Genomic DNA, 11,687 nt, shown 5'->3' with positions numbered 1-11,687 from the left:
GGTTAAGTTTTACTTTCTCCTAATTTCTTTTGCATAATGCGATTCAGTGCACGCATATGAAACTGTCTAAGAAAAGCAGATGGAAGATACATTCAGGCCTTGTTTGGTTTGTTTGGTTGTATATAGAAAGTCATACTTCCTAGGAAGTTATTTTTCCCATGTATTTGAAATTCCTATGAAGTGTAAAATTGTGTTTGGTTGATAATGGGAAGTAGAACTTCCTATGGGAAGCTCTACTTACCTAGGGGGACCTAGGTAAGTAACTTCCTCCATTTTGGAGGAAGAACTTCCTAGGAAGTGCTAATTCCCATGGTTTTGCCAACCAAACAACTTCATATGCTTCTACTTCCTAGGAATTTGCACTTCCCATGATTTGTTTTGTCAACCAAACAAGGCCTCAGAATCAAATTATAAAGGTGAAACGCAATAAAGACTCGTTATTCGAAATTATGAGAGAATACATAGACACAATCATAGTTATGGATATGAAATCTCTGCAGTTCTCATTCTATAGATATACCTCAAAAAGAAGTTTATACCATAAAATTACATATTGGTTCACGGGAATCAGCATACAGAATATTTAATCAACATTCGCATGCAGATTAAGACAACAACTTAGCAAGCTCATCTATTCTTAGGCTTCCCTGTGGAACAACGTCTAGTATCTCCTGTTTGAAATCTAATACCTCTTGAGTTACAGAGCTCTTCCTTTCCTTGGGATTCTTAGCATTTGATTTCGTTACAGGCCCTACTACTGGTGTTGCCTCGTTAGCATCTGTATCCCCGGTTTTTAGCTCTTCACTTTTCTGAATAGCCACCTTCCGAGGACGGTGTCTGAAAACAGGTGCTGGTGGCGCTACCTTGGCGAAGGCAACTGATCTTTCATAAACCATATCTGCATCTAAGGAAGAAGCATCCAGTATCACAGCGCTTCCACTTTCTACAGCTTGACTTAAAAGGTATAATACACCTTCTATACATGAGGAAGACAATGAGGAACAATGGCTTTCTGACATGCCTTGCGGTTCCCCGCAAAGTGCTGAATCATCAGAAGATTTCCCCGGAGAAACTTCCAAGTCATCAGTGCCATCTATATCTAACCCAGAACCAGATTGTGTTAACACAGAATTTACATTCATCTCCAATGATGCATCATCTTTCACAAAGTGTTTATTCTCCACTTCTGTAACACCCACCTCTAAACCATCTCCCAAACCATTGCTTAGGTTGAGCATTTCCACATCTATCTCCTGCTTTGATAGATTTAAAGAAGACGAGGACTCTTCTTCATCCTCAGAATCCACGGAATCACCAGCAGTATCACTATCTGATCCATGCAATTCAGCACTGTCAGTTTCAGAGATTTTGTAACTCTTTGCACCAACTTCAGGTAGTAGAAGAGATGATTTCCAGTCTCTTCCTCTCCACATAAGTATGTGTTCATTTTCAAATGAGATCAGCACACATGGGACCATATCCTAAAGGTACAAAAGGGTCCCATTAACACAAAGAAGAAGAGCACATCAAGATTACTGTGTATGAAAACGAGATAAAAGCAAACCTTGAGTTTAGCACCAATTTTACGATAGTCGCTGGGGTTCAAGCCTTGACAGTTTATTCTGACCATCTCACAAGCTTCAAATGCTTCTCTGACATGTTTTGCTAAGTTTACATAGACACCATTTTTACCTGCAAATGCAGAAAACAGTATGATTTCCATCATCCATGTAATTTATTCTACCCCTCTTGTTCCCACCCCCATTTATCCCCAACGCACCAGCACAAACATACCAAGCTTGCATATTGGTATTAGTTCACGTCCTCTTCTTCGCATGTCCGAGGCCTCTTCCAACGTCAGACCTTCTGGAACTCGTGCGACTAATCTGGGGTATACAGGTGTAACAGGTTTCCACAGCATAAGAGGGAAGCGAGGTCGAGTTTTGTAATTGTAGTTCCTACCACGGAAAAGGAATACAATGCCTCCTCGGCGGTATATAATTCTGCCTCCAGTCTTTTCCTGCAACATATGGAACTTATATTGACAGTGTCCTTCTGGTAAAGATCATACTGGGTAATGATTTATTCACTTTGTTTGTACAAAAAATTATCTTCAGTATATTGGAAAAGAACCACTGACTAATGATGATTAATTATTTAAAAGCATCTTTCAGAAGAACATGATTCCATCCAAATTCCCCGTTATCATATATTAGAATCAAGCAGCATGGTTTGACACAGATATTAGAGATAGACAACGTAAATCTAAAAACCTCAATCAACAAGATCAACATGCATCATTTTTCCTTGTTGCAGAATAAGTCACCAGTTATCTCTTAGGTATGAGGAAAGGTAAACATCATCTATTAAAGTGATACTTCAATTTCATGGTGCAAGCTCACATCTGTCTTTTTGCTCGTGGGACAGTAGCTGCTACGCGTCGGTTAAGCTTGGCAACAAATTGTAAAGTCTTCTCAAGACATTTAAAATCCTGGATTTTGAAGTTACAAGACATTACGGATATTAGCTATTCTTTTGGCGTTTCAAAACTATAAACCAAAAGTTCGTATTCTTGTTTATACAGGACCTTATCACACGAAAAACTAGGAGTGTGAACAGTTTCTAAGGCAAAAATATCTCAGATTCCCAAAAAAAGCTTAGCATAATAAACACGAACCTCCAATTGTTGGCACACATTATCCATGTCTACAGTACAAACCCCTTTGCATTTTATCTTACAAACCCTCCGCCGCTTCCAGTGAGCATGGATGTTATCCAACATGTTATGAGTCAACCCATCTCTACCTACAAAAAGCAGGCTAAACTTAATTCAAAATGGAAGAGCAGAGAGTTACCCACTTCAAAGTTAATAACAATGCTAGTTCTACTTCCACATATACTCCACTGATTCACTTGAATCCTGAATTAGAGGAATCACATAGTTAAAAAAAGGGGATCCATGACAGAACAACCACTCTGTACTTCTTGATAACTCCATTTAATATAAGGTCATAATAGATTCATTACCTAGTCCAACAGCAGTATTTGATTTAATAGTCCCTTACAAGTCCACCACACTTTAACATACGTCATGAGCCAAAACCAAAAAGAGTTATATTACCAAAAACCACCCATCCCCTGTAAAACAACACCATCCATATTCAGAATGAATTAGGTCATCTATAGTTGGCAAATTAACATAGCTCTAATCCCTCCCACAGTTGGAATACTAGAAGCTTACCACAAGTGGAAACTGACAAAACTGAGCATTCGTCATTTCATTCAGATTGTGACTCGCAAAAAAACCCCAAAACAGTATGGAAAAAAAAATGAGGCCTCAAAATACCATTCCCCCAACTGATCTCCCCCCCTCCCCCCAAATACAACACATAACCCAACACTCATACAAGCTTTACAATTCTATCAAAGACTCCATACAATCGTCACTTAGAAATTCATCACATATCCCAATTTATCTCAGCAATATGCAAACTTTGCAAAGTCAAGTACTAATTTCTTCTCATATCTCCCTCTTTTCTATTGCTAGCTATCCACCACTATAAGACACTGTTCTTTCGGGACTGGACTGGACTAAATGCAACTGAACTGAAACTATGAAAGTAATTTGTCGAACTGAATTGAATTTCCCTTAATTCAGTCCAAAAGAAAAGGGCTTAAGCTTAACTATGATATCATCCACGATTTCGCTACCTACTACTACTACTACTCACCATTTCCCTCCACAATACTAGATTAAACTACTTTATGATAACTACATTGTACATAAAAGCTGAAAAAAAGCATATGAATCCAACATTATAAAATCAAAACAAGCAATCCAATCCTTACCCATATTAAGCTGCCTCTTAGTCCTCCTACACCCTTCCACCAACTCCTTCACCTCATCCTCCGTCAACGGCTCCCCCAACACCTCCTCTCTTGACACAACATACCTCGGCCCAGAACCCGGCAGAAACGGACCCGGCTTCTGAACAGGCTTCACCCCCTTCTTCCCCGCCTCTGGCACACGAAACGAATCAAACTGCGGCAACTCCTTCTTACTACCCGGCAACGGCTTCCGACCGGTCCAAGGACGGGGCATCGTACCCGGCCCAAATGGTGCAACAGCGGGCTCCCTAAGCCCAACGGGCCTGACATTCTTGGGCGTCTCAGTATAACTGTACATATACTCAAACGGAGCCCCGGGAACCACATACGTCACCCCGTTTTCCCCAACCCTAATATCCGTTTCTCCCCCAACACCCGTTTCGGGTAATTTCGCCCGTTTCGGCACCCTCCGAAACGCAGGATGAGTGGAATTACTCAATTTAGGGTTAGGGTTTTTGATGGGTTTTGAGTATTTGGACTTTTTGCCGGGAATTGAGGAGAGAGAAGGTACGGAAGGGGTACCTGTAGACTTGAAATTGGGGGTTGTTTTGGCGGGAGTGGCAGAATCGTTAATAGTTGAAATGTTGAGGGCAGATTCGAAGCGACGAAGACGGCGGAGGTCGTCTTCAATTTGTTGCTGAGTTCGTCGATTTCGCTCGAATTTTTCGGCGTTTGCGTTGTTCCAACGCGAAAATCGGAGTTCTGTTGTTGATGTTGTATAGGTGGTTGTGGTGGTTGTTGAAATTGGCGCGAAAATTGGAAATGGGATAACGGTTTTTAGCGCCATTTTAGTGTTTGAAGTTTTCCGGCGATGTTGGCGGAAGAGAGAACGGCGTCGTTTATAGGAGAGAGAGACACACAGAGGTGTGGCTTCACGGGTTAGTTCAGTGTGTTCAGATAAGCTCTGCCAAAGTGCCAACCGTTGAGCTGAGCATACAAATTCCAAAAGCAAGTTGATGGGAGGAAGTAATACTTCCTCTGTTTAGAAATAGTTGCACCATTTCTACTTTTCACGCATGCCGATGTATGATTTCAATCATTAATATTTTTAATTATCAATAAGTAAAAATTATAAAAAGTTTATATTAAAAAAATTTACATCGAGACGAATCTAACAAGATCCCACATGACTACGTTTTTCCTAAAATATAAATCACTAAAGACAATCTAAGTGTAAGATGTGAATAGTGCACAAAATAGAAATGGTGCAACTAAACGGAGTTTAGAGTTTTGTTATTTAACACTAAACGGAGCAAGAAAAAAAAGAAGCTAAAGGAGGGGAAAAAAAGATAATACTAACACTTCTACTTATTTGAGAAAAAAGAAATTGATAATAGAGGATTTGATTATTTAATTTTTTTCAATATGAGTATTTTGGTAAGTAAATATAAATGATTAGAGACCAAAAAAAACTCATTTTGAACCTTGTTTGGTAAAAAGAATTTAGAATTTGTTGTTAGAGTTTAGAGTTTGTTATTTAACAGATTTAATTGCTGATTTGATAAATTTTTTATAAATGTGTTTGGTGACAATTATCTGATTGTTAAAAGTTTATTGTCATTTGTTTGTGTAAAATGATATTCATATACATTTTAATAGATATATCTAAGATTATTATTAGAGGCAAAAGAAAAATTGAACGTATTTTTACCTAAGACTTGTGAGCTTTTTCATTTTGAAAGTTTTTATTCCAAAATTTTCTCTAAAACACTCTTTTACAAATATTGCTTTTAGAGTTTTTGACTAATCAAAATTCTAAAAGTCGTTTGGAACTCTCTTTTTGCTCCAAAACTCTAATTGTCAAACACCCTCTTTAAAAACGTTTGGGGAAGGAGTTTTTTGGCATTAAAGGTATGAGAATGAGTGGGATAAATTACGTTTATGTCTTAAAGTTCTTTAAAATTACATTTATAAACAATAAAATGTACAATAATGAATTATGCTCATATCCATATACACAACTAGTAATAAGTTATCAGCTACTTACCAAATATCTTTATTCAATCATATAATACAGTCAGCTATATTAAACCGACTAACATAATTAGCTATCAGCTAATTTCCAAATAGGGGATTCACAAGATACATAAGGCCTAAGGGTATTTCTTAAGGTAAGAATTATTCGTTTGGTATGCCCTGCTACAGAGTCCCCATAAGGAGGCCTATTACAAGTCAAACACCTCCCTTCCCCTCCTTAAATCTTAAGCAGAAGTTTAGAAATTGAACCCTAAACTTTGTTAGAGAAGATCGGATAACTCATCGCTTAAGCCTCCAATTTTTAGATACATAAAGGTTTTGTTATCTACTCAACATTGCCCGTATATTTATACTATTATGTATCTATTTTTGTTATTTTTTTACCTCAAAATATAAAAAAATTAAGAGCTCTAATTCTTAGCATGAACTGGACCAAAATTTTGGCTCCACCATGGTGGAAATGTGGATCCGACCACTTTTTTCGATTCCACCATGAGGGAAAGGAAAAAAAATTATGATGGAGCCAAAATTTTTGTTCGGTTCCATAGATAGTGAAAAAAAATTGAAAGAAAAAGTTGTGAAAATCGAGGAGGAAGAAGAAGATATGATTTTTCATATATTTTGCAAGTTTTTTTAGTTTTTGAGATTTTATAATAGATCTAATTCTTCCGAGGGATTGGATTGTAAGGAGGTTGGTGGCAGTGGCGGGGACTAAGCTAAGGCTGTGGGAGAGAACTAGGATTGGCAAGGGAGAAGGAGAAGAAGGGATGAAGAGGAAGAAGAAGCAAGAATGGAAGAGGAGGAAGAAGAAGGTGGATGCGCGAGGGGGTGGAGGGAGGCTGGGGGTTGTGGTGGATGGGGAGTAATAGTGGTGGTTGGGTGGTAGAGGTGGTGATTGTCGTTATGGTAGGTTATAAAAGAGGAATAAAGAAAAAAAAATTAATACGGTAATATTTATTGGCGACAACTAGCGTGACATATACATAAACAGACACTTCTCGTCGGATTCTAGCCAAAAATTAAACACTTTATAAAATGATCTTCACTTACATCTCCTTCATTCAACGTGTAGTTTCTAAGTTGTGCACATCCTTAATCTTTTGGCTAATTTTATATTATTTTTTTCAATAATCCTTAACTTTTTGCATCTCTCTTTTCATTTTAGCTTACATTCTAGCAAACCACAAACAACTAGTTAATTTTTTTAATTTAACCTATGAGTGATTAGCATATATGTATTTATATTTCATTTCCTTTTTTTATTTTGGTGAATAGTAATATATATAATTATAATTGCTTTTAAAATGGTATATGCTTTTTCGAATGACTTTCCCCTTGTCCAAGCATCTCTCTTTTCATTTTAGCTTACATTCTAGCAAACCACAAGCAACTAGTTAATTTTTCTAATTTAACCTATGAGTGATTAGCATATATGTATTTATATTTTATTTCCTTTTTTTATTTTGGTGAGTAGTAATATATAATTATAATTGCTTTTAAAATGGTACATGCTTCTTCGAATGACTTTCCCCTTGTCTAAGTATTAGAAATACATTGACACTACATTCCTTCCATAATCATCAAATCAACTAGTAGTCGATTGTGTAAAGTGTAGTAGTGTCAAGTGACTATAAAATGGGAAATGGAGATGAGATGGAAGATCGATTTGTTTACTTTTACAGAGAGGGGCAATCAAGCAAGGAGTCTTGTTAAGGAAAGAGGCAAAATGTAGTACAACATTTGATTAAAAAAAATGTTACTGTGTGTGAACCACACACTAAATGATTTGGCAGACAAGTGAATATCAAGGATAAATAATTTGACTTTTTGACTGAAATCTAAGGCTAAGGTGTTTTTTTTTTTAAAAAAAAATTATCTTATAAGATTCTTAGAACAAAATTTTATATAATTTAAGGTATTATTCACAAAACCGCATGTATAAGGATTTGTCTAGAAGAAGACTTTTGTTAGTCTTTATTTCTTAATTTTGTTATATTAATAATTCGCGTTTCATTCATGAATTTGCATTTCGTTCATTAAAATGATTCAATTTACACAATAATTTTGTTATCAATATATATAAAGATTGTTCGAGAAAAAGTCTTTTTTTAGTCTTTATTTCTTAATTTTTTTATATTAAGAATTTGGATTTCGTTCATGGAGATGATAAAATTTACACAATAACTTTGTTATCAATTTATAAGCAACACATTCTACCCAGTTAGCCCTCCAAAACTGATTCTAAAGGAACATAAAAATTCTAGGATTAAAGTTAAGATCTTTGTGAAATTTTATAAAGGTAATGTGCAAATTTGATGTTAAGTTTGAAGAGTGATAAACTTTGAAAGAAAGCAATATACAAATTTGATGCTAGTCTTAAGTGTATTATATATAAGCGGGAACTATTAAAATAGTGCAATTAAGTCTTAGTGGGGTCAAGTTAGTTGGTCTTTTGCATTTCTTCACAAGTTTTGTTCATCTAGGACAAACTCTAGTTAATGTTAATATCAATGTTAGTTGGAAGTTAAAATTTAAAAGTATGGATAATAAGAAAAATAGGGCTTGTTGATAGGTAAGAGTTCTTTCGCGCGGAGTCGTTGCCCAACATGTTCGCCCATAGGGCGCATTGCGCTAGAACATTTGAGCGGCTATACCTGGGATCCATTCGTATCTTACTTGAAATTCGCCAGAAGCAAAGAGGTAGTGGCAGTAAACTGGGTCTTTAAAGAGAGAATGGGTGCTCCAACTTTTGCAGCGGTTGAGAAGACCTGGCTTTCCCCAAGTCTGGGGTGGGGTCACTCCTCGCCACTTGAGGAACAAATAATTAATATGATAACATGACCAACATCTTTGGACAAGACTCAAGAGTAAAGTAGATAGAGGAGGTTATAAGGCTCGAAAGGCAAATGATGATTACTAATCAAAAATTGGATTTGCCTACTTAAAAAAGTAATTAACCCCCTCCTCCCCAAGACCATTCGATGACCTTGAGGTCATTATGAGATGAAACGCTACTTGGAGCTTTGATGGTTCAAATTCCTCTATTTTTCCTTTGGACTCTCAATAAGTATGTCTTAATAAATTAAGTATATATTAGAAGTGATCAAGTTGAGCTTGGCTCGGTCAGAAATTGGGTCGGTTTTGGGCACAATTTTCGGCCCGCGATCAAACCCGACCCGTTTGGCAAAAATTTCGAGCCACGGACAACCTAGATTTGGAAAAATATATCAAATGTCGACCCGATTTGAAAATGGGCTGAAAAGCCCGATAGGCCCGACCCGAAATAATAGATTATGGTGTGTTTTTTTGGCTTGATCCTTTGCCCAACCCGTGGCTTTGCTCGAAACGGGTTATTTTTTTGGCCCAAATTCGGCCCTGTCCATGATCACCTCTAGCATAGATATATACCTTAATGATCAAATATGGTCGATTTTCTCATCATAATAAACACAAGAACAAAATTGGCTAGGGCATATTATATGGCAAATTACAAGATTAATTGTAACAATAACAAAAACCTTACAAAAATAATTAATATAGAAAAGTCATTGACAATATATTAAAATAAAGATCATCTTTTTTATTTGGTAAGATGAATAACCTATGAGCTGTCCTCGCACAAGGGCCAATTTAGAGGTCCAAGCACTTGAAAGGAGGGGGAGTTGTAAGGAAAATCTTCCTCCAAGTACCCCTCACTTGGTGAGATAACCCCTGACCTTGAGGTTAAAATAAGAAAGATCATGTGTGACATTCTGGTATGCGTCAAATAAACTGGTATGAATACAAATCTGACATCATATAAACCTAAATTTTAATATTTGTTACTTTGTTCTTATCAAAGTTAATGTAAACTCAGAGATAATATTAACTCATTGTTTAAACCTCATTTTCCACCTCTATGAACCTTTATTCTCCATACACATTGTCATATATGGTTTGATTGCAAAGTAGATTGTAAAGTTAAAGATGGAAAAACAGAGTATAAAACTTAAGCTTATACGAATATATATTGGGATCGTATGGTTGAAGTTGGGAATTATAACTTCTCATGAATTTGGATTGCCCATAAAATTTTAGTTTCTTGGAAGTATATATTTGTTTGGTTGAACATGGGAAATTCTATTTCCCATGGGAATTTCCACTTACCTAGGGGGCCTAGGTAAGTTATTTCCTCCATTTTGTAGGAAATAGAACTTTGTAGGAAGTTCTACTTCCCATGTTTTTGCCAACCAAACAACAACACATGTATTTACTTCCTAAGAATTCTAATTTCTCATGTATTTGAAGGTTAACCAAACAAGCTCATATTTTCTTTTGTCCCAATATGTCATTGTTGATTTTCATACTTAAAGGGATTATGGTTCAAATAAATTCAGACTAGTTTTATATGAAAGTGATGTATGCTAAAGCGAATGCAAAACTCAAATATGTAATAATATGTACTAAAATTGTGCATTATACATTTTTTTCTTCTTTTGTTTTTTAAAAAATTAATAAATTGGAGAAATTGTAATTGTTTTTTTTTTTTTTGTTAGTTGAGGGTACAATAATAAAAGAAATTGAATTTTGTTAATACACTAATTAATAGAGATAATAAGATAGATTCTTATAAATTCAGCTAATTTAGGTCCTATTTAGTGTTTGGTATTAGCGTTTTAGGTAGCGGGTAGAGGTTGAAAAAGGTCAAAATGCTACTTGGGAAAAAAAAAGAGTATTTGACAAGGTAGCAATTATAGTAGCGGGTAGAGATTAGAGTAGATTATGGATAGGTTTTGTAAAATATTAGGATATGTAATGTTTGAAACACATAAGCTAGCTTTGCTAGCATTGCCTGCATTGTGTTATGCTTTTGATCATCTTTTTGTTCTTTTTCCTTATCAATAGAAATATAATAAAGTACTATGTAAAGTGCTTATTAGTTACAGTCTTGCACTACTACTATGACTTTGTTGTTTAATGTTTTGAATAAAATATGATAAAGTCTTGTAATAATTGTAGTTAACTAAAAAGACTTAATAAGTATATACTTCCTCCGCTTTTTTATTGCTACATTGTTGTATGCACAACAATTTAAGCAATGTCACTTTCAAGCTTTTTGGAGTATACTTTTTGATCCATTTAATGTAAAATAATGAGAAAAAGTGAAAAATTAGTATTTTTGGGTGGAAAAGTGAAGAACAAATATTACATTATGATGGAGAAAGTACCCCAAATAAGGAAAATATATCAATTAAAAATAAACAACCATTTAAGAAAAATGTAGCAATTAAAAAAAACGGAAGGAGTACATTTTTAACCCTCTTATTACGTTACCTACAAGAGAATATTGATGTCATATTCTCTTGTCACAATTCCAAGGTATTGTTTCCAAACTCGAATCTCTAAATTTTTGTTATCTATCACGTCGTGACGTGAATTTTTCAATTTCTTAATGGAGAAAAACTACGAAAAGTAGCAAAATAATTTATGAAATAAAAAATAATAACATACTATTTGTTTATCTCTATTATATAAGGAAAGGGGGAGCTATGGTGTCCCAATCTGAATATACAGTTTTACCCCCTTCTCTTTCTAAATTACAAGACCAATTTCAACCAAAACGAGACTTAAAAAAAAAACTACAAAACTACAATTATAGTAATCTATCACAAGTCAACTGAAATCAATAGAATTGCATAATTCACATTATACAAATAACTGAAATGAGGAAACTTTACAAAAACAAGAAAATGCAATTACAAACTGTAAACCCATTAGCAATTACATACTCCGTTCCCAAGAACCATTTACTATTACATACTAAAAAAAAAACTACCTATACA

At 35.2% G+C, this 11,687-nt stretch overlaps 1 protein-coding gene across 1 annotated transcript; it reads right to left on the bottom strand.

Annotated features, from left to right (window-relative positions):
- Positions 1-408: 408 nt before the first annotated feature.
- Positions 409-4,835, bottom strand: LOC104901689 (CRS2-associated factor 1, chloroplastic). Its single transcript, XM_010689285.3, has 5 exons — positions 3,850-4,835; positions 2,678-2,805; positions 1,795-2,020; positions 1,565-1,692; positions 409-1,481 (listed from the first exon to the last, which is right to left on the bottom strand). The coding sequence occupies exons 1-5, from the start codon at positions 4,673-4,675 to the stop codon at positions 606-608; spliced, it is 2,184 nt and encodes a 727-aa protein (XP_010687587.2). The 5' UTR covers positions 4,676-4,835; the 3' UTR covers positions 409-605.
- Between the last annotated feature and the right edge of the window lie 6,852 nt (positions 4,836-11,687).

The sequence above is a fragment of the Beta vulgaris genome, chromosome 8 (genome assembly GCF_026745355.1).
Source record: "Beta vulgaris subsp. vulgaris cultivar EL10 chromosome 8, EL10.2, whole genome shotgun sequence".
NCBI lineage: Eukaryota > Viridiplantae > Streptophyta > Magnoliopsida > Caryophyllales > Amaranthaceae > Beta > Beta vulgaris.
The sequence above is the reverse complement of the archived record's forward strand: the minus strand, read 5'-3'. Positions and strand labels throughout refer to the sequence as shown.